This window comes from Monodon monoceros, unplaced genomic scaffold (assembly GCF_005190385.1).
Source record: "Monodon monoceros isolate NGI ecotype Baffin Bay Population unplaced genomic scaffold, NGI_Narwhal_1 Super_Scaffold_12, whole genome shotgun sequence".
Taxonomy (NCBI): Eukaryota; Metazoa; Chordata; class Mammalia; order Artiodactyla; family Monodontidae; genus Monodon; species Monodon monoceros.
The window spans coordinates 125,718,430-125,742,760 of NW_021703768.1; the positions used below are offsets into that span (position 1 = coordinate 125,718,430).

At 36.8% G+C, this 24,331-nt stretch overlaps 1 protein-coding gene across 6 annotated transcripts in view; it reads right to left on the reverse strand.

Moving 5' to 3' along the window:
• CSNK1A1 (casein kinase 1 alpha 1) overlaps positions 1-24,331 on the reverse strand; it is a 50,522-nt gene that overhangs the window by 11,337 nt on the left and 14,854 nt on the right. For 3 of the 6 annotated variants that reach the window (XR_003792873.1, XM_029219180.1, XM_029219178.1), the window contains exons 3-8: positions 15,651-15,777; positions 12,518-12,616; positions 10,017-10,100; positions 5,522-5,661; positions 4,062-4,140; positions 3,013-3,087 (exon numbers count right to left, since the gene is read on the reverse strand). Coding sequence is in view for 4 of the 6 variants with exons in the window: in XM_029219180.1 (XP_029075013.1) it covers positions 3,013-3,087; positions 4,062-4,140; positions 5,522-5,661; positions 10,017-10,100; positions 12,518-12,616; positions 15,651-15,777 (604 nt within the window). In the remaining 2 variants the exon portion in view is untranslated. The remainder of the gene's footprint in view (positions 1-3,012; positions 3,088-4,061; positions 4,141-5,521; positions 5,662-10,016; positions 10,101-12,517; positions 12,617-15,650; positions 15,778-24,331) is intronic. The other 3 variants (XR_003792874.1, XM_029219182.1, XM_029219181.1) reach the window with 1 other exon arrangement.

The following is a 24,331-nucleotide window of genomic DNA, read 5'->3' on the forward strand; positions in this document are numbered from 1 at the left end:
AATCAATGTATTTAAAAACAAGCAAGAAATGTATTTAAGGATATTTTACTACTTTGCTAGAAGATCTGAGAACCTAAATAACAACAATATGACTTGGTATCCTCATAAATTTGACAAAATTTCTTCGTCCCAACCACCTTATTACGTACTATATCTTTTAATATTGGTAGAGGAAATATATATCTTTTCCTTGCAGTAACAGGTTCTTAAATAATTTAGATATCCCACTTGTTAACCTATTATTTTATCAATGTACAATAACTGCATGGCAATAAAGAATAAACAACAAAAATGAGGCCAGTAATGTTCTTTGCCAGAACAGGACAGTGAATGGGTATTCTCTCTCCATTCTGAAATTACTTTCTTTTTAAACAGCAGTACAGACCTATATAAAGAGAAGTAAAATCAAGAGTGCAATTATACAAAGCAACCATTGTTATGATATAGATCAATCCAATACCACACCCTATGAATATATTGGGTTTGTCTTTTCTTTTTTCCATAATCCAATGCTTCCTCCTATGAATAGATTGGGTTTGTCTTTTTTTAACATAACTGTTATCATACTGCATACATCATATATTCCCTTTTCCATTAAAAGATTGCAAGCATCCTTCTATGTCATTTCTAACCTCCGCATCAACTTTTTAGAAGTTCATGGCCAGATATTGTTTGACCTAATGAATACATCATAATTAACATGTTCCCTATAACTGGACATTTAGAGGATTCCATTTTTCTCTATTATAGACAATACTAATAAGTACATCTGTGGTGTAAACTGCTTCCACGTTTGGTTTCTTGGCAAAGATTCTCAAAGATGTATACAGGTGTTTTTTAAGGCTGTTGATATTAGTCACCAAAAGGATTTTGCCATTAGGAACCTAGAAATGCAAAGTATTTAAACAAAAAAAATCCCCACATCTCCTCCCTTTGAGTAAATGTGAACGTGAAGGAAGATGAGTTAAAAGAGGCAGTCTCTTCCCAAAATCTTATGATTTTGAGAAATTTCTCACATCCACAGGTAGGATAGAATGTATACATCCACAACATTTATTTTTTATTGATTACAGTGATGGAAACCAATTTAATTTTTACAAAGTACTTTCTTAAAAATTTATTTTATCTATTTTATTTTTAGCTGCATTGGGCCTTTGTTGCTGTGTGCAGGCTTTTCTCTGGTTCCGGTGAGTGGGGGCTACTCTTTGTTGTGATGCGCGGGCTTCTCATTGCAGTGGCTTCTCGTTGAACAGCACGGGCTCTAGGCGCGTGGGCTTCAGTAGTTGTGGCACGGGGGCTCAGTAGTTGTGGCTTGCGGGCTCTAGAGCGCAGGCTCAGTAGCTCGGTAGTTGTGGCGCACGGGCTTAGTTACTCCACGGCATGTTGGACCTTCCCGGACCAGGGCTCAAACCCGTGTCCCCTGCATCAGCAGGCGGACTCTCAACCACTGCGCCACCAGGGAAGTCCTCAACTTTTAATATACATTCACAGTCTGTATTAATAGTATTCTGCATTTATCAAATGAACTTCCTTCTACAAAAGAAAACTGCCAACATGATAAGTATTTCATATGTAAAGTATGAACTGTCGCTAGACCATGCCGCTGGACCATAAGACTGAAAACAATCTCACTACTTTATAGTAATACCTAATACTTCGGTGTTCACTGCACCCTGAATCAATTATATGTGTCTAATCCAGAAAGACAAATGTAGTTCACAATTTCCAGATCAAAATTAAGATGTTGCACACAAGCAGAGAATGTACTAAATCCTCCCGTTCTCTTCCTGAATATTTTATTCATTAACCTAAAATGTATTTCATAATTTAAAACAAATCCCCAAAGAGTCTCAGAAAAGATCATAAATTTCTCAACCCATCCCCTCTGTTTCTGTAGATATGCAGAAAAAGAGAAAGCAAATTTGTGGATGGGGAGACTCATAAAGACATCACCATTTACTCCCTTCCAGAGTACTATTTCAACTCATGCTGATTTCTCCCTTCTACCACCCAAATATGTAATTATATATTGTTTTCTAATTATTTCAGGTATGCAATTGTCACAAAGATGACCACGTGGTCTTCTTTCTACGGAAGAGACATCATGACAAAAGTATCTTTCCACTCTCAACTCACGTGCCTCTCTTCAAAGTTTGAGATTTCAGAGAAATGAGCCAGATTCAAACTGCCATCTATACTGTTGGACACTTTCTATTTCTGGATTGTTCTATTCTGCTTGCTTTTGTTTCCCTAATTCCTTGATATGCCAATTGTGGATATCCTTTCTTCTCTGGCACCAGTTTAAGAATAAGGGGAATATTTCTTAACTTAATTTTCTCATAAATTGGTTTTGAGGTTTGGAATTGAGGTTCTATTAGAAAAGTTTACCTCCTTCTTATTTTTCCTCCAATTTAAAACAGATCATAGGGCCTAAACCAGAAACATAAAACAATTATTTTAAAATGACTCATATATTCAGGTCATTCCTTTTTAAATTTTTTTGGCTGTGCTGGGTCTTCGTTGCTGCGTGCCGGCTTTTCTCTCGTTGTGGTGAGCGGGGGCCACTCTTCCTTATGGTGCGTGGGATTCTCGAGGTGGCTTCTCTTGTTGGGGTGCACGGGCTTCAGTAGTTGCAGCGTGTGGGCTCAGTACTTGTGGCACGTGGACTTCAGTAGTTGCGGCACGCAGGCCCTAGAGCATATGGGCTTCAGCAGTTGCGGTGTGTGGGCTCAGTAGTTGTGGCGTGCAGGCTTAGTTGCTCCGCAGCATGTGGGATCTTCCCAGACAAGGGATCGAACCTGTGTCCCCTGCACTGGCAGGCGGATTCTTAACCACTGTGCCACCAGGAAGTCCTCAAGTCATTCATAAAGATACCAAGAATCAACCAAAGTAAATTTAAAACAGTAAACAGCTACTCAATAGGATGCTTAAGTTCTAAGGCTGTAAAATAAAATGTTCCTTTTTGTTCCTGGATCATTTATATTAAAAAAAAAAATCATCATGTACACTTACCTTACATAGAACTTCAACAGGTGTGGACATCTTCTTTTCGCTAATTTTTTCATACTTTTGCTTCTTTGTTGCAGCCTGTGGAGAATAAGAAACCACACAGATATACTCAGTATTATGAGAAGAATTTTACTAGTTTAACATACTACACATAAAAGGAAACTTGAGATTCAAGAGAAATAACCTAGAATAAAAAAGAAATCAAAGTATAATACATGTAATCTCCTTTTCCTAAACTGGTAACTTTTCACATGACTTTCTGCTTCAAGAACGTTTTTAGCTGTTAGCAAAGGGTGAGTTTAACAGGAATATGATTTAAGTAAAAATGGGTGGAGTCAAATTTGAAATGAGATTTCTTAACCCATATTCAACAAGGGCAAAATAAGCAGATCAATACCAAACACATGTGCCTGCCCATCATTTAGTGACATTAATAACTGGTGTTATTTTTCCAGTGTAAAAATATTCACACTGGATAAAGCTACCCACACTGAGCAATTTGTCAAGCTCATAGATGCTCAATAAATATAGGGACCATTTACCTTTAAAGGACCAATAAAGCAACTAAACAGCCATTAAATTCTTGGACACAGTAATTTATCATTACCATACAAATACTCACAAAAGTAATGGTAAAACTCCTAATTAATGGAAACAAATAAAATGTTAGGACAATTAAATAATATAGCTAGTATTACTGGATAAACTAGTTCTACTGTACATAAAAGTACACATTTTCAACATAATGGCAACACATCAAAATGAGAAAGTCTCCACCTTTCTTAGCCCATGTCAAGTTCCTTCCAGGTAAAGCTACTGGTTACCAATGGGTACCTGCTAATTGTCCCAAAGGAAACTGTTCCTCAAGTGTGACTGTGAGAGTCTACTAACCTAATTATTACTGAAACGATCAGATTTTATTTTACCAATAAAGGTAAAAACAAAGTCATTCACTCTCAGAAAACCTCATACTTGAAAGGGACCTTAAAGGCCATCTCCAATGTGTATTTGTATTCTTAAAACAAAAAGCTGGTGATGTGAGTCTGGTTTACCTTTAGTCCTTGCCATGGCAGGCTGGTTCTATTAAAATACATCAAAACATATCCTAATGATTCCATGTCATCTCGGCGACTAGAAAAGAAAATGTAAATTTAAAGGCTGGAATTATTGTGAAGAACATGTGAAAGAAAGCCAGGTACACAAGAAAAAATGTTTCCAAGCAAGGAGAGAAAGTAATTTGGTATCTTGTGCAAGGAGTTACTCAGTTAAGGTAATTTTAAAAAAAAGTTCCTAATGGGTTACTTCTAAACAAAATTTCCTCACAGAATCCAAAATTATAAAATCCAACACGATCCTGCAACTTAACTTTTAAAGAGCAAAAAGAATTTAGCTAAATAACTTTATAAATGAGGTTAATAAAGATGGAAGAACCATCTAGCAGGACATAAGTTTTACAGAAGCTCACAAAGATTATTTAGGGATAACTCTGAAAAAATTAACAACTTTAAGCTAATTAAACATCTATATGAATATATACACAAACACATACACACTTACACACATATTCAGACAGATACATGTACTTAAGGACTGGTAATGGCCTACAGAAGATGTGAAACTATAGTTTAACCAAGGGTACTCAGATATTCATGGCTATTCCCTAAGCTTAAAAGCTCATTCTCATGAAGTTCCATAACCTGGAAGCATATCATTTCTACGCTTATTTATTTATATATTTTTTGTGGTACGCGGGCCTCTCACTCTTGTGGCCTCTCCCGTTGCGGAGCACAGGCTCCGGACGCGCAGGCTCAGCGGCCATGACTCACAGGCCCAGCCGCTCCGCGGCATGTGGGATCTTCCCGGACTGGGGCACGAACCCGTGTCCCCTGCATCAGCAGGCGGATTCTCAACCACTGCGCCACCAGGGAAGCCCTCTACGCTTATTTTAAGGAGCAAAAAGAAAAATGATTGACAAAAGATGAAAAACTAGAATTCAAGTCAGAAAATAGAAAGACCACAGAAATTATGACAATGTTTAAACTAAATCCTATTCATTTATGTAGGGGTGGAAGAGTAGAACGGGGATGGTCCACCAACCACATTTTGGTTTATTAGAAATCAGATAACATTTTCCTTGTAGAAATAACCAATACATTCTTCCCCTAAACTCAACTTGCTTCACTAACATATAAAAAGCCCAAGATCAGTATTAAGAAAAAAAGTATTGTCTTTAGCTGCAAAAAGAAACATAAAGTTGCATTTATGCTTCTAATTTCCATCATGCAATATTTTCTCCTCAAAAGACAAGCTTCAACAAAGAAAACAAAAAGGCCTCATTTAATCGGCTTCTTTGCACTGTCCAAAGCAGCAGATAAAAGGATTAATAAGTGTCTTTCAAATCTTCAGCCAAGAAACATCTTTAGATATTGTAAGAAACTAATTAAAATATTTTAAAAACCCATCAATGGCTTTTGCTATGGATTTGATAAACACATTCAATTTTCAAACTCACCTCTGTTCAATACCAAGATGTGCATTGATGCTAGCATATCGAGCAGTGCCAGTGAGATTTTTATCTTCTCTGTATGGTATGTGTTGCCTTGTCCTGTTGTCTCTGTACTTTTTGGCCAAACCAAAATCAATAAGGAATAACTTTAAAAGAAAATAAAGAGACATTAGGTTTCCAATCTTGTTCAGTTAAACTGCTTCTTACTCATTAAATGGCATCTATTCTATTTTGTTCAATTATATCAAAATAAAGCATCATAAACAGAACAGATAATGAACAAACTTAACACTCCAATAAGCTTTTATTAGTCCTCATCAATAAATCAAGTTAAAAAAACACAGTTAAGTCAAGTGGTTGATCCCTGTCAGCTGAACAATTTCATAGGCCAGTTCATTACACATTCAGGAGCCTGTCTTTGGAACCTCTAACATAGTGGAGAAATGTATACATGCTCAATATCAGAGTTGCTGACAAGTGTGCTGCATGCCATAATGAAGCCTGACATCCTGTTACACTGGTAAACAAGCATGGGGTTTTAAAAAACTAGACATAAGCTATCTGGAACTCTTCCATTCTACAAAGGCCACTCTTTAGTATGCCAACAGAATGCTCATTATCTAAAATAAGACAACTCTGAAAGTTGTATATTGACAACAAAACCAAGATTTTTATTTATAATAAATAAGCATTTTAAAACAAGCATGCATTTCATTTTATTTCCAACTGACATTTACGCATGTGAGCAGCTTAAGCTTCTGGAAAATATAACAAGTTGATCTAAAGTCTTAAAAAGCACTTAAGTATTTATTTATTTAAATAAAGGTGGCTTACAATCAGCAGTTTAAATGAGCTAACCAGAAACCAAGTAGTATTTTAGAACAAAATAATGTTTAGTGCTGTTTCATTTAAATGGTACACAGGGCGTAAGATACTCATTTATAATGTAGCTAATTTTAAAAATTAATTCAGGTTTACTCTCCATGATTAAAACTTTTATACAAAGAAGAAAAAAAGCAAAAGTATTTTGGGGGGAAAAACCCAAAATATGTTCATATTTACCTACCTTCTAAATCAAAATAATCTTAACTTAAAATTTTATTTAGTCTTTATCATAAAATCACTTATCAAAAGTTATGTCTACAAAGTTTATCAAGCAAAGCAGGTCTATGTGCTCTTATACTACGTAGCCCTACACTATTCTTTTCTAGTTTACACCTAAATTTTGCAGTTTTTCTTCCCATTAGGCTGACATTAGGTTCCTTCTGCTGCAGTTTACAGTCTGTGATATACTGGGAAACATGACCACCTAGACTGTTAGGGTTTGCGTCAAAAAATAACTAAAGCGGGCTTCCCTGGTGGTGCAGTGGTTGAGAGTCCGCCTGCCAATGCAGGGGACACGGGTTTGTGCCCCGGTCCGGGAAGATCCCACATGCCGCGGAGCGGCTAGGCCCGTGAGCCATGGCCGCTGGTCCTGCGCGTCCGGAGCCTGTTGCTCCGCAACGGGAAAGGCCACAACAGTGAGAGGCCCGCGTACCGCAAAAAAAAAAACAAAACAAAAAACTAAAGCAAGTTACTGATTTAAGTGAAAAAGATATGACCAAGTGCTTCTTTTAGGAGGATGAAAAATGCCTATTTCAGGCAGGCACTACAACCTAGCCTTAGTTATACACTGGATGGGAAAGGCTGAGGTTTGAGCTTCTGTAACCATATTGACAATGAAACACTTATTTTCACCTGGTCTACTACAAAGAATGAAGATTAAATTTTCAGTAAAATGTAACTGGATAATGAAAGCTCTTTGTATGATTAAACTCACTTCTTGAACAACTGAATTATTATAAAATAGGGACAGGAAAGTTAATGTTATAAACCACTAAGAGAAATAAAGCTCATACTCTTTTAAGTTTCTTTCGATATGAAAATTGGCTCAGTACTCAAATATTAAAATGAGCAAAATATACTTATGTTAAGCAAAACAAAAATTATGACTTAAGTTCTACAGATTCACACTGAAAAGAAAACAAGGGAAAAACAAACCCAAAAGGACATCCAACTTCACGGCATTTAAAAACTCTCCCAAAGAATTATGTGGGGGCGTCCCTGGTGGCGCAGTGGTTGAGAGTCCGCCTGCCGATGCAGGGGACACGGGTTCGTGCCCCGGTCCGGGAAGATCCCACATGCCGCGGAGCGGCTGGGCCTGTGAGCCATGGCCGCTGAGCCTGCGCGTCCGGAGCCTGTGCTCCGCAACGGAGGAGACCACAAGAGTGCGAGGCCCACGTACCGCAAAAAAAAAAAAAAAAAAAATTATGTGGGTTATGAATAAAAAGTGATTAGGCCATGAACTTTCTTCTAAGGATTATTTTCTAAGATTGCTTCCTTTAGTACTCCAAATGGAGGAGAAAACAGGAACAACTCTGACATGGTTATGTCTGATAGTTACATTCATGTCTAGATTCAACAGCTGCATTTGCAACTCAATAACCACTTTCTCACAACTAAAAGACTGCTTTATAAAAACTCAGTGTTCACTAGAGTTCTTTCCTTCTACAATTCTAAAGGACAAAAACCTAACTTATTAAGAACAAAAATGGACAAACACTACCTTCTTAAGTATCTCAATCTTTAATATTAAAGCAAAAAATTTTTAAATTTTCTCCTCCTATAAAAACTGAAAATGAGTCAGGAAAAGTAACGTCACTGATAAATAAAGGTATCCCATTTTAAGAGCAAACAACTGAAAACTACTTAAAATTTAAAAATTTTAAATCTCTTGATAGTTCATTACCTTCTGGTACCTATCATGCTTCTTTAGTCGCTCTCTATGCACTGAATTTAAAACGAGTAAAAACATATATAATGGGAAATATTTACATGAAACCATGTGATACCAAGGATACAACCCAACAGGCGCAGATATATAAAGGTAAAACCAAAAAAGGAAAAGTAAGTATTCAACGTCATAAAATAATGTGTTTTTATAGGTCTGCATATGCAAAGAGACGTTTAAACTCTTCGGTTGTCAAGCTGCTTTTCTGTGGATTTTAACTACATGTTCTAAGTAAAATTTGTGGCTGTTTTAAAGAATGCAGCATATTTTTCAAAGGAATGTGGAAATGAGTTAATGTTGGGTACGCTGGGATAACTCCATTCAGCAGACGTGCCATTTTCTTCAGAAACGCTACTGCCAATTTTAGTTTTTGGTATTTACAACAGTTTTTCTCCTAACCAGCAGTCACATTTTCCTGCCCTTCAGGAAATTCACAAGATTACTTTTCCTTATAACCCAGAAAACCTATTATTAAATAATTATGTTATAAAATATAAGTAAAATGTGTGAATGTATATGGATAAGTAAAAATAGGGCAGTAAAGTTGCCTTACAATGTACCTAATTACCCACCATCCTCCCTCTCTGCCCAACCAAGACCTAGTTACCACAGTTGGTATTTCTTTGTGAATAAAAGTAAAATTGAATTCCTGAAACCGTTTTAACAGTGGGAGAACGTAGTTCCTGAAATAATGCTGGGCAGTATGGAAAAGGATTAAATGATTACCCAGGTGATACTTGTGGTTTAATAACGGAACTACAAAGTATGCTCACATATCAAATGCAACTTTTTTCCTTTTCTGATTACTTATGTCAATACTTACTTCTCAGGGTATACTAAATTGATAAAGATTCGTTCATTCAGGAGCTTCAAAGATTAAGTACCTAAATGGTGTGATTTTTAAAAATTATTTTCCCTTGTTTATCTGAAAATTCATACAGTAATAAAGCTATCTAACTTCTACAAAAGTAAATATGAAGAGTTCTGCTTACAGTTAAAAAATATTTGGAAAGTTACTGGAGTGTTTAGCCTGCTAAACACTAAATCATCAGGTTATGCATGTGTTTATCTTACATATGTTACTGATGGTAATTGATAAGTGCTTCAGTTATCGTTATGTTGTTAGAATACAGTATATTCTAGTTCCAGAGCATATAATGCTCTTTAAGCATTTTATGCCACTTGTTTGAAGCTGAGAGAATTCTTATATTGGGGTAATCAATTCTAGAAAAACTAGATCTGAGATCTGATCTACACTTACCTAAAGTACGCTAGGGGAAGGGGAAGAGTTGACGCAGAATATCATTCAGCAATAATGCAACTCCAAATTATTTTTAAAAATTGAACAGTCTATCTCAAGTTTACCATTAGGTAAAGAATTTCAATGGTAGATCAACATATTTCCTCATGTGGATGTTACAGATCTAAACATAATCCTGTTTTCATTTAGGTTTTCTCTAAATTTTACAAACTTTAAGCAAAAGCCACAAAGAAACATCTTAGTAATGTTATGTTTGCCAAGTATGTCTGAATAATGCCAACGTAAGAGGTGCTTGAGCAAGATCTACATTCTCGAGAATTAAAACAAAACAAAAATAATCAAAATAAAACAGTAAGAAAGAAAAGCACATGAATTTGGGATTGAGGTTGGAATAGGAGACAGTTTCAGACCTGGTTTAATCCTGAGAAAGATGGGTCCTGAGAAGAACTAACAGTCATGCTTCTTTTCCTCTTCCCCACTGGAGATTCTAAACACTAAACAGACAATAGAGGGTGGCAGTGCATCAAACAGTATTGCTTACATTGCAACAATGGCCGGCGCAGACAGGCAACACCGAGGCATTAGAGAAAGAACAGGGTAGCCAAATGCCATCCTTCTTCCACCAAGCACTGTAGCTTCTCAGTTTTCCAAATAAGAATCACATGCTTAAGAACATTTGAATTCTGGAAAATACTCAGGTTTTTAATGCCACTATATTGTGTCACTGCCTGAAACAGGGATAGCAATGGTGACATTTGGCTCTTTAATTTATTAATAAAAAAGGGGGGAATTTGGATCTGCAATCTTTGGTACCACAATCTGCCCTTCCCCTAAAAAAGATTGTACAGGGGAAAAAAATCTTCAGTAAGGAAGAGGTAGAAGGCATTTAGTCACCTTAAAATTTATTTTCATAAGCATGCAGGGCTGATTACTGGAAGAGATGAGCAAATTCACTATGATTGGAGTGACTACTCCTAAATATCAAATTCAGAACAATTTTCCAAATAAGAAATTTGACTTTAAAAATCAACCTCAAAAGCGCCCCCCACCCAACTCTTTACCCACAAATAGAAAACTACTGGAACAAGCTGACCGAAGAATCCAGTCTCATACAACTGGCATATTTCAAACTACAATACAGAAAACACTAAAAACCAACTACATAAACAAAACACTAATCTAAAATGTTCAAGAACAACATTTAGAATTTGAATCTTAGGTAGAACACTGCACTTCTAACCCTAGGGTCTCTCTGAATCTGTTTAACAGCAAAGCAGCTTCACAATATTCTTTTTAATATCTCTAAAAGAGGATACAAGATTCTAAAAAGGTTTACGTATCACTGGTCAATTTGGATTTCCTAACACAACTATGTGATTAATAAGCTATTTTAAAGGGGGGAAAAAAGCAAAGAGGTATTATCTAGGCCATCATTAAATTTAAGACAAAAACCATGTACTGCAATGTCAACATGCAGAACATGGATCACATGAGGATAATGGGTCTTTAGCAGGAAGAAAATGGGAAGACAAGGGCTGGGAAATGGTCAAAAGATTAGGGTCATACTGACAAAATTGCCCCCCAAAATTAAGACTAGTAATTTTTCAATTAAATTACCAGGTTTTATAGTAACAATTAAGAACCTGGATGCTTCAAAGAGAGAAGCCACATAACATTAAAAAAAAAAAAAGATGCAATTGGGAATGGCAAGAAAGGTTGTATGTAGATTTAAACACCTTCTATTATTTAAAGCTCAGCTTTCAACAAAAAAATTTAAATTCCTAAAACTTGGTCAGACCAACATTAATGTCTCACGCATTAACAAATAACACCAGTTCTAATGGTAATGGCTCCAAGTTGGCATTCATACAGGCAAACAAAGGTAAACATTTATAGCTAGACCTAAAAACACCAAACATTCCCTAATGGTTTAATAAAACAAATGGGAATGTTCCTTCCAAAAACAAAACAAAACAAAAAACACAAAAAACAAAAACCCCCCAAGTTGTCCTGAAGTTGAGAATTTCTATCAGATCATCAGATCATAACATGCTTAGTGCATTGCCAATGCTGCCTGTCTGCCCGAGCTCAACATTGAATTAATAAAAAAAAGCAATTCACTCAGTAAAACTAATCATTGCAGAAAAAATTCAACACAATTAGTTTTTAACTGCAATCATGCGTCACTAGCTAAAACCCAATCACCCCATAAATTCAATCATTCTGCAGCCCCCAATGAACACTAATTTCATTATATGTATGTTCATTTCACTTGTCTACACTTCCCTTTGAAAAGGAGAGGGGAAGAGGGGTGGAGACCCCACCCAACTTGGCACCCAAATAAGAAACTGTCAACTACTTTTGAAGCAGGCCCAAAAGTTATCCTTTTGAATACACAAATCCAAGGACTGAAGAATTCTCATTATCAACCATGCTTAGTCAGCAAATGTTAACGCCATGGTGACAGATGGGTCAATGGTTCCCACGCTGGCACAAGCACATATATTAAAAAAACCCACACTTCAGAGACAAAGGTTAAAATCTGATTTTTAGCATTCAGGAAGAAAAGTACATGGGGTTTTTTGTTTGCTTTTTGTTTGCTAGATATTCGAATGAATGAAAAATAGATACAACTGTTCAATAGTTAAATAATATAGATGATTACATTTCACTATAAGCCCTTGGAATTTTATATTTCTATATAAATAACTAACCTTGGTTGGGTAAGTTGGAGAGAATTTATTTCAAGTTATTAAGTTAATAGATTATCCTTCTAGTACAATCTTTTAAAGCAATTATCAATAGCAAATTCAACTTACTATGACTCTTAATTTAAAGACCGAAAGTTCACCAAAGCAATTCTTGAAGTTTTTTACTCTTTGTTCCTTCATGCAAAGAACATGTGACTAACCTTATTACAGTGACGCCCAATACCCATTAAGAAGTTATCTGGTTTAATGTCTCTGTGTATAAAATTCTTTGTATGCACATATTCAATTCTACTGATCATCTGGAAAAAAGGGGAGGAGGGGAGAAAATTAAGTGATTTGTATTAAGTGACAAAAGAAAACATTATTTCTCAATTACTTCAATATGCCAATTATTTTTCAAGATCACAGGTATACTTTATTAACTTTATTTAGAGTTCACAAAGACAGTGCTAGTCAAAATTAAAAAGAAAGGGCAACCAGGCACTGCATTTACCTCTAGACTGATGGATATATAAGCATAAACCAGAAGTGTTCTTTAGGCTTATTCTTTCACTATTAACGATTATAAACATGATAGTAGCAAAACATGACCTGATAGCAAAAAATGGTTTTATTTTTAAATTACAAAAGTTAATACATTTAGAATTGTTTCAGTTGTTGTAATAAATTATATAAAGTAAAAGCCAATCCTATGCCTCCTGACGTACCTATATAAATATAAAAACAGCCTGCTATTGCCCAGATCCATTTCCATGCTCTTATATACATACACACATAAACTCACTTGTGCTTGGGAGTAAGGGGTGTTGACCAATTGATATAGTAGCTATAAGTTGTTGTTATTGCTTTAAATTGAAATAGAAACGGTCCACTCACTTTATTCTTGTTCACTTGTTTTTAACTAATTATAACCCAAACATTCCTGCAAGTTGGTACCATACAATGTAAGCATGTAACTTTTTATACAAATGGGGACATACACACGCTGGGTTTCCTTTCTTGCATGCTTTTTGGACTCTCCCATGATTTTTCTCCATACTTGTATGATCATAGTCCAAAACTGAATAATAAACATGCCATTCTAACAAGCTTTTCTTAATTTCTTGGAAATTCTGCCTCGTCAATTGGTATGGTCTTAGCATTCTTTTTAATGGCTATAAATATTCTATGGCACAGATGGAAGTACTCCCCAATTATCCCCTAACTCACAGTATTCCCATTATTTCCAATATTCTCCCACCATAAACAATAATGCTATTAATAATACTTAAATATATCCTTACCTACTAGTGCTTTTATTTCTATGGGTTATAAGTCCCATACTACTACAGCAGAGTTGCTGGGCTGAAAGGTATGTATTTTTTTCATTTTGATAGGTGCCATCAGACTGCCCTTCAAAATAGCTTATAACAACTCATTTTTTTCAGCAGTAGTGTTCTTTCTCCCACTAGCAAAGTTATTTCAGTTCTTTCTAAATTTTGCCAATTTGACAGGTACTGACCTCGCTTATTTCCCTAACAGTTTGGAAACCTGCTTGTTTTTACTGACCTTTTGGATTTAGTACTATTCTATGAACTGTCAATCTATACTCATCCAGTATTCTTTTGGCTTGTCCTTTTCTTGCTAATTTTTAAGAATTCTTTGCATACAACAATCTTTTATCAGTCATTTGTTATGTAAATAGATTTAAATTTTGAAAAATTTGTCTTAACTCTGGCATCTCTTTTGTAATAGTTTTAATTTCCAAATTATCAACTATGTCTACCTTTTCTGTAAAATACTTACAAGTTGTATTTGAAAGTGTTTTCCATGTGCAAAGGCTGCCAACATTATCTTTCTACCCATATGTTCTTGCTCTTCTAGTAGTATATGTCAGGATTCTATTTTTTACTTGGCCTCATTTTCTCTAGAGCTTTTATCACCATGGATATACAGATTCTAAATCTTACTCCTCTACCTTGGCAAATGTCTTTTGAAGCCAAATTGTAATCTCTGGCTTAAACTATTCATACTCTCAAGGAAGTAGATGTATACAATGTTCAAATAGCATCTTTAGGTACAGCAGCAACTCATGTATTAAAGAAGTAAAACAAAACCGCTGGCTCACTTATGTACATATTTGTCCTAGCTAAGAAATACCCATAACTAAACTATGAGTATTAACTCACAGGGGAAATGTGGGGCAAAATACAAATTAATAGCACAAACTACAGACTACTTCAAGTGTTGCCTGTCATCTACGGGGCAAGACTCAGCTGTTTCCTTCTTAAACAAATGCTTTCCTGCAACCCCCTTTCCTAAATTACATTCTTTCTCTGATGTTACTAGTGTATCCAATATATAGACTTCTATGACAGAACCCTTCCATTTTTCTCCACTAAACTCTACACTCCTAGAGGGAAGAGACTAGTTCTTATTCTTCTTTGTACATCCCAGTGTTAAGTACAATGGCAGTCCCCGAATAAATGTTCACTGTATGAATGCCTATGTGTTACTGAGCCTACAGAATACAAACTCTTTTATTAAGATTCATTCACATGTCATATTAAGAGGTTTTAATCATAAATTCCTTGACATTTACCTATTATCTCTGACCATATTATCTGTTTCCTCAAGGCTTGTTCCTGACCCTATTATTCCCCATCTTAAAATTCTTTAAAACTAATTTTCTTTTTTATTTCCTTTAGTTCAAAAAAATCTAATCTTTGGCTTTAAAACAATTTCATCTAATCTCCAGCCAATGAATAAATCTAATTCATGACATAAAAATTTCCCTGGTTTTGCTTAACTATTACCAATGGCCGAGAATCCTTTACTTCAAGAGCATCTACCTGGTCAAAAATTATTCCTTAAATTACTTCAGTACCTTATTTTCCTCAAAAATACACCTTTCATAAGGATTCAACACATAATACATAGCATTCAATTTGCTTAAACAAAATTTCAATATATACATATTTATCTATATTTATATACAAACAAACACTCCAAATCCTTTCTTCAAACAAAATCTTATAAGGAAACCTGCTACATTCAACACTAAAACAAATACACTCTATCTGATGGGAGCAGCTTGAAAACTCCTAGTCTACAGGTGTAATAAACTAGTATAATCCGTTTTCGTCCTATACCCATGGGAAAACATCTACAAGTCATATTAGAGTAATACACTTGAATGACTATACCTTAATATGGATCTTTTTTTGCTGATCCAAACGTTAAACAGTGACACATGGGACTATAATTCTCTGGTTTACACACATTTAAATTATAGTTAAGTAGTGGTAAACAGTAGTATTTCTTAGTTTTTATTCTCATAAAAGTTTCACATACCTGGTCAGCTAACATAAGTACAGTTTTCATTGTGAACCTTCTTGAACAGAAATTGAAGAGGTCTTCGAGGCTGGGTCCAAGAAGATCCATGACTAGCACATTGTAGTCTTTTTCCTGACCATACCACCTAATAAAATGAAAGGGGGAAAAGGGAGGGCATTATAAAAAGCTGATTATCACTTAACATCACCAAATTTTTAAAAATTTGAATAAGATAGTTTTTCCTCTCTGGTTAGGTTTTATTTAGGGTTAAGTTTTCCACTATTCAGTTGATGAACTCACTGACTGACTACATTGCCCAACACAAGGTAAAGAGATTTCTTCCTGTCAAGCAACCCATTGTCCAATTAAGTCAGTACTTGTGTGGCAGCCTTAACATTCCTCTTAACCAGGGCAGCTGAATTCTATATCCATCCACCACTGATTCCTGAGACGATGGGCAAGTTTCTTAACCTCACCTGGTCTTACTTTTTAACTGAAGAAATGAAGGAGATTCTACTAGTCATTCCAAAACGTTTCAGAAAGCAAAGATCCCTTTTACTATAACTCATGTTCCATTTCCTACCAGGTTGTATTAATAAGGAGTCACATTTTTGCTTAGTTCCCGATCACAGAAAACAACCATATTACCACAAAGATGACATTTGCTTTTTACTGGAAGAATCATGCTTTAATTATCTGTTGCTATATTACTGTGGATATACAATTTGCCCCCAATAACTCTAGGAATATCAACTGCTAATTTCAGAGACTACAAGAACTGGAAATCACTGCAATAAATGATTTCAAGTTTCTATGTGCCTGTAAGTCTGGTAAGGGTAATTTCCTGAAAATAAGCACTACCGTTTTTATTTCAAACTTATCTAGATTATGAATTTTGCTCGAGGGACATCCCTGGCGGTCCAGTGGTTGGTTGGAGCTCCGTGCTTCCACTGCAGGGGGCACGGGTTCGATTGCTGGTCAGGGAACTAAGATCTTTTATGCCATGTGGCACAGCCCAAAAAAAGAAAAAAAAAAGGCATTTTGCCGTTATTTAAAATGTTAAAAAAAAAACAAAACGAGGAAGTTATTTTAAAGCTAGACTGGGGTGATTTCTTTGTTAACTCTAATAAGAAATGATACCTGGATTTACCATTTGAGAAGTTTATGTGCTTTAAAAATATTCAAAACAGGGAAAAAAGGCTTAAAAAAATCTGTGTCAAAGGCATTAATGAGTATCAGTTTAGTGGAAAACTGTTCAGTGTTTTTGGTTTGCTTTATAATTTTATTTATTTATTTTTGGCTGCGTTGGGTCTTCATTGCTGCACGTGGGCTTTCTCTAGTTGCAGCGAGCCGGGGTGGGGGGGCTACACTTCGTTGTGGTGCGCGGGCTTCTCGTGGTGGTTGATCTTGTGGAGCACGGGCTCTAGGCACACGGGCTTCAGTAGTTGAGGCTCGCGGGCTCTAGAGCACAGGCTCAGCAGTTGTGGCACATGGGCTTAGTTGCTCCGCAGCATGTGGCATTTTCCTGGAGCAGGGATCGAACCCATGTCGCCTTCATTGGCAGACGGATTCTTAACCACTGCGCCACCAAGGAAATCCCCTGTTTAGTGTTTTTAGTGTTATTTCTTTTTTAAAATTTTGCTCTAATATGTTATTCTGTTATAAAAGAAAATTAAGACTGAAACTAGAGAATGGGGATTTAGTATCTTAATAACTATATTTTTCTAGAAAATGCAAAACCAGCTACTTAAGCATGGTCTCATATTCAGATCCAATGAATACGCTCCCTAGAATCTTATGTAAAAGATCGTAAGGTGACTAGGCTTAAAAAGCTCACATTCCTTCCTACGCTTTTGCTTCAGCTGTTCCCAAGGACTACTACTTCGCAAACATGATACACGAATAACTACCATCGAACACACAAAGGAATTCATTTTCACATGTCTTTGCAGAAAAAGGTAGCCTGATGGGGAAAGTTTCTGCTTAACCTTACAGAGATTGTGCTCACTAGCCTAAGAAATGCAACAGATGTACCAATCTGCTAATGGCAGAGTTGATCTGCCCTTATTGTACCTAAAACTATGTTCAAAGCTGCTGCAATTATCCCTTTTCAATCCTTTATTTTCCATATAGGAATTCAACACCCTTCACATACATTCCAACATTTACAACACTTTAAAGAAAAGCTCACAGTGGTGGGTTTAAGAATCTGCCTTCCAATGCAGGGGACATGGGTTTGATCCCTGGTTGGAGAACTAAGATCCCACACGCCACGGGGCAACTAAGCCTGCTTGCCACAACTATTGAGCCCGTGTGCCACAACTACAGAGCCCTTGCACCACAAATAGAGAGAAAGAAGCCCGTGAGCAGAAATGAAGAGTCCACTCACCACGATCCCACGTGCCACAAGTAAGACCCGACACAGCCAAATAAATATTTGTTTTTTTAAAAAAGATAAGTGACGAACAAAGTGAATAGCTTATGTTCTCCTTTCCTGATTCCTGTTTTGTTTTCCTTCTTTTTTTTCTTCTTTCTTTACTTAACGGCAGAGGCAAATCTGTGCTAGGAAGCTGTCAGAAACTTCAAAACCAGTCCTTGCCATTATAAACATCCAATACTAAGAACATGGCAGATTTTTAATATAAAAACCTAATTTATTGGGCTTCCCTCGTGGCGCAGTGGTTGAGAGTCCGCCTGCCGATGCAGGGGACACGGGTTAGTGCCCCAGTCCGGGAAGATCCCACATGCCGCAGAGTAGCTGGGCCTGTGAGCCATGGCCGCTGAGCCTGCACGTCCGGAGCCTGTGCTCCGCAATGGGAGAGGCCACAACAGTGAGAGGCCCACGTACCACAAAAAAACACAAAAAAACCTAATTTATCTAGGTTTTAAAGAAAAATAAATGACTCTATAAAAAAACACCAAATCCAGAAAGAGCTAAGGCAGTGATGGGAAGTCACTAAAAATCAAAGGCAAAAGAGAAAGCACAAATCAACTCTCATAAGACTACATCTCATGTCTACATCAACAAATTTGTACCAATGGCTCCCTAACAAAATTACAATAAAGTGAATTTTACAACCATCCAATCCAAACTACAAACTTGAAATGCCAAAGGCACAAATTCATACCTCACATCTTCATGCAATCACACAATTTCATAAAGCACTTTGTGGGAAGTCATATGTAAAGTAAGTCTTTAACAGAATACTCTCATAATAATTAGAAACAAGGGGGCATTAGATGAATTCAGAAACACACTTTTAAAAAAACCAAACAGGACTTCCCTGGTGGCGCAGTGGTTAAGAATCCACCTGTCAGTGCAGGGGACATGGGTTCGAGCCCTGGTCCGGGAGGATCCCACATGCCGCGGAGCAACTAAGCCCGTGCGCCACAACTACTGAGTTCCCATGTCACAACTACTGAAGCCCGCGCGCCTAGAGCCTGTGCTCCGCAACAAGAGAAGCCACGACAATGAGAAGCCCATGCACCACAAGGAAGAGTAGCCCCCGCTTACAGCAACTAGAGAAAGCCCGCGTGCAGCAACGAAGACCCAACACAGCCAAAAATAAATAAATAAAGTAAATTTAAAAAAAAAAAAAACCAAACAAGTTATTAGGCATTTTTCTCCATATTGCTTAAGTGTATGAGTTTAAGACACAGCCCCTATTCTCAATATCAAGAAGACAATCCATAAAAAAACAACTAAAACATAAATGATTCAAAGGCATTTTCCTCCATGGTACAACTATGGCACTTCTAAAATAATTAGGCCTTTCCGCTTAGAAATTGGTATTATAACTCTTTAAACCTAAGTGACAGGTGTTTCTTTCATTCCTCCTTTTGATCTCAAGGAATATATAACTTATTTCTCTAAATCTAACATCTCACACCCTCCCCATCTGTGCTTTCCACCTGTGTAACCCATCCCGACATTATTACACACAGATTAGGAGCCAGGAACAGCCTTCTGCTTATCCAAATCCTACTTACTCAGTTTCTACCTTCACCTCCACGTTTTCCACTTTTATTCTGCAAGCTGCTAACTCTCCATTTTCAATTGCAACATCCTAATACCCAGCTGCCAAAGAAATCTTCCTTAAGTAGCCTATCCCACATTGGTCTCCCGTTTCACAGAATTCCTATAGCCACTGACTACTGCCTATATCCAAGATCTAACCCCTTGACAATACAAATCTTCAGGTACTGTTACTTTGGCGTTTCTCTCTCTACACCTGTAAGATAAAACCTACTGTTTGTCTTATGTCTTCATAGAACCTGGGTAACGAGCAAGCACTAAGCTGATTCTCTGAGATCATTTAAGTTTGCAGACAATCTGAAACCCACAAACATGAAAACCTCACTCCTATTCTCCGCTTTCTAGGTGCCTTCAACCAGAAACTCAGGTCTTATCTTTAGACATTTTTCAACATAAGCAGCAATGTGTTGCTACTAAGTACACTATGGTAAAGTAATGTGCACACTGTAGGTAACTCAGATACTTATGAGATTAAAAACAAACTGGTTTGATTTGGACCTTATTCTTCCTAATAGTTTCAAAAGATGCAGAAGAATCAAGTAACTTAATGGATGAAAGCTAAAAAAAAAGGGGAGGGGGCAAGGTCTCATTTACTATTTGTTTGTTTCAAATCAATGTCTTTAGACTTAGTGTTGCCTGACCAATCAAGGAAGTAGGCCAAGGAATGAGCTCGCAACTTAGAAAACCATCATTTCTTACTGAGAGCATAAAAAAGGTACCTTAAGGTCTGAAGAAGATGCTAAGAGAAGGCAAGGTCCATCTCTCTGATCTTATTTCCTTCCTCTAAACCCATATCCAAACTAATTCTAGTTAAAAAATTAAGAAACAGATAAAAAGCACAAGCCTAAGATAATACATGCACAAGTCAATAGGGCTGACCAAAAAATGCTAACAGAATTCAGAAAAAGCAAACGATCAGTGGGAACTACATCTGTCCAAAGAAACCTAGTGAAAATGGTCTGTTACTAGTCAGATCCTGAAGGAGGGACAATATTTTGATAGATAAGGTAGAAAAAGATGTGCTAAGGGCTTCCCTGGTGGCGCAGTGGTTGGGAATCCACCTGCCAATGCAGGGGACACGGGTTTGAGCCCTGGTCCGGGAAGATCCCACATGCCGTGGAGCAGCTAAGCCTGTGTGCCACAACTACTGAGCCTACGCTTTAGGGCCTGCGAACCACAACTACTGAAGCCCGCGCGCCTAGGGCCCGTGCTCCACAGCAAGAGAAGCCACTGCAATGAGAAGCCTGCACACCACAATGAAGAGTAGACCCCGCTCGCCGCAACTAGAGAAACCCCGTGTGCAGCAATGAAGACCCAACACAGCTAAAAATAAATAAATTAATTAAAAAAAAAAAAAAAAAGATGTGCTAGGCAGAGGCAAGAATAGACCATGGGCTCGCATAAAGGGGCGAATCAAAGTGACTGATAGTTTGGGGCTATATTATAGACTCTTGAATACCAGGCTAATGTGCTTTAAATTCTATAGATAACTGAGGAATTATCAGTGGAGTATGGATGGGACATAAGTATTAAGAGTTGGCCTTGGAATGTGCAATATGGAAACTGGGGAGTAGGGGAAGGAGTGACAATGACATGAGAACCAATTAGAAGAGTTATATTATAGCTGAAGATGTGGAGCTAGAGGTTTCTTTTCTCTATTAAATCTCGATGAAAATGGAAATACCTTAGAAAAGAAACAAAATGACTGAAATGAAATATTTTAGGTATTGCTATGAGACCCAAGGACTTCCAAGAATAGTAAATCAGTGTAATTATCGTAAATACTCAGTTCAGATTAAAGGACCTAAATATGCCCATCCCTATGACTATAACAATAACAAGAGAAAAAAGAACATTTGTTTAACGTAGGTCTTCCCCCTCTGACTCGATTGGTGACGGTTAATTTTATGCATCAACCCAACTGGGCTAAGGGATTCTGAAATAGCTGATAAAACGTAAAACAGTATGTGAAGGTATCTCCAGAAGAGATTAGCATCTGAATGACAGGCTAAGTAAAGAAAATCACCCTCCCTAAGGTGGGGTACCTGAACAGAATAAAAAGGCAGAGGAAGAGAAATTTCCCTCTCTGCTAGAGCTGAAACATTCATCTTCCATCTTCTGCTCTAGGACATCCGTGCTCCTGGTTTTCAAACCTTAGGACTCAAACTGGGACGTAAATCATTGGCTCCCCTGGTCTCAGGCCTTTGGGCTTCATCCAGAACTACACTGCTGGTTTTCCTGGGCTTCCAGCTTATAGACCACAGGTCATGGGACTCCCTTTTTTTTTAATTTTATTTTTTTATACAGCAGGTTCTTATTAGTTATCTATTTTATACATATTAGTGTATATACATCAGTCAAAATCTCCCAATTCATCCCACAACCACCCCCACCACCACCACTTTACCCCCTTCGTGTCCACATGCTTGTTCTCCACATCTGTGTCTCTATTTCTGCCCTGCAAAGCGGTTCATCTGTACCATTTTTCTAGGTTCCACATATATGCGTTAATATACGATATTTGTTTTTCTCTTTCTGACTTACTTCACTTTGTATGACGTCTCTAGATCCATCCACGTCTCTACAAATGACCCAATTTTGTTCCTTTTTGTGGCTGAATAATATTCTATTATATATATGTACCACATCTTCTTTATCCATTCGTCTGTCAATGGGCATTTAGTTTGCTTCCAGGTCATGGGACTTCTTAGCATCCATAATCATGTGAGCAAATCCCTCATAATAAATCTCTTTCTGTCTACCTATAAATATATCTCACTTTATTGCTCTTTGCAGGTATCATGTTTTTTACAAACTGTGGCAACCCTGCCTTGAACAAATCCATCAGCACCATTTTTCCAACAGTATATGCTCACTTTGTGTTTTTGTCACATTTTCATTATTTTTATATTTTCGTTATTATTATATTTGTTATGGTGATGATCTGTGATCTTTATTTTTGATGTTATTGCAAAAAGTTACCACTCGCTGAAAGCGCAGATGATGGTTAGCACTTTTTGGCAATAAAGTATTTGTAAATTAAGGTAGGTACAATTTTTTTAGACATAATGCTATTGCACACCTAACAGACTACAGTATAGTGTAAACATAATTTTTAATGCACTGAGAAACCAAAAAATTCGTGTGACTTTGCTTTATTGTGGTATTCTGGAACTGAACCTATAATAACTCTGAGGTATGCCTGTATATATGATCCATCGGTTCTATTTCTTTGGAGAATCCTAGTATAATAGGGGCGGCCATTTTATGTCTTGTTCACAACTCTATATTCCCAGCATCCAGCACAATGCTTTACATGCAGGAAATGCTCAGTAACATTTGCTGAATTAAAGAATAAAAAGCTGTATTAGAGGTTTTTACCAGGCTAGGGCATGCTTGACGTGGCAGATGAGGAAAACAAAAAAAGGAATACAAAAATACTACCTGTACCGAAAGTATAAAGTCATCAGGAAGCATCTACTCATCTTTGATTCAAATAAGTCAAATAATTATAAAAGTTTAGAAGTGACAGTCGTAACAGATAAATGTCTTTTCCTATGCCATTTATCTTCCCATCTTTAGATTATTAATGTCAGAGTCTTTACTGAACTAAAAGTATGAGCACTGAATCAGTGCTGTAATATACCCATTTTCATAGCATCTACATTCTCAAGACAGTGTATCTCAAACTTAGTCTCTTGCCAAATTATCATCATCCAACTTTTATGTTCCTTTTTATGAGGGTAGAAATTAAGGACCTGGTCTAGTACAATCTCGCTCAACTCTAAGAACTAGCTCAAATTCCCCCTTTAGGTTGCTACTGCTAACAGTTCCAGCCACCTTACTCTCTTTAGTCTGAATTCCTTTTAATGTTCCTATACATTAATATTTATGTGCACCATCCTTAACAGTAGAATTTTGCCTTTCATAATATTATAAAAACTATAGATAGCTCTTCTTCCCATCCTTCAACAGCACCCAAATTACCATGGGCCAAAAAAAGTCACCTACAGGCAATTCTTGTTTATCTTTTCCTGTATCTTTCTTCTTGCTTCTCATTGTAATCATGCCACGTTGCCTTCTTTTCCCTTTTTGTTCTGTTTCTGGCATGAGTGTGTTGGGGTTAACAATTCATTTAAAACAGTTAAGAAAGGCACTTCCTTCTCCCCCCTCCTCCTAAATTACCAGACTTCAACAGCAGGCGACCCTCAACCACAACACAAGCCCTCAATTCTCAATTTAAATTCCTGAGTCTCAAAAGTCACCAATCCTCCTAGTACTGCATTCAATAGTTGATTACTTCTGAAAGGTGGAAGCATCTATGAACTTGAGTCTTAAGACACTGTAACCCTTTAACCTAGAATTGTTAGTACTTATTAAGCTCCATTTTATTAATGGCATTCATCATGAAAACAGAACTATGATGCACAGCTTTGACTACATTTTGATTCATGTAACTCTTCGGCGCTTCTGAAGAACTAGACACAGGACTAAAATGTAGGTCACCTCCTGATTTTCTATTAACTCTTGGTATACAAGATTGCTGTGTAACTCTCATTCTCCTTCTCTGCCCATATTTGCTCCTTAGATTTGTGGCCTGCGTTTTACTTTGAATACCTAGGTACCTAGAATTTAATGAACTAAACTTTTCTCTTGCCATCAA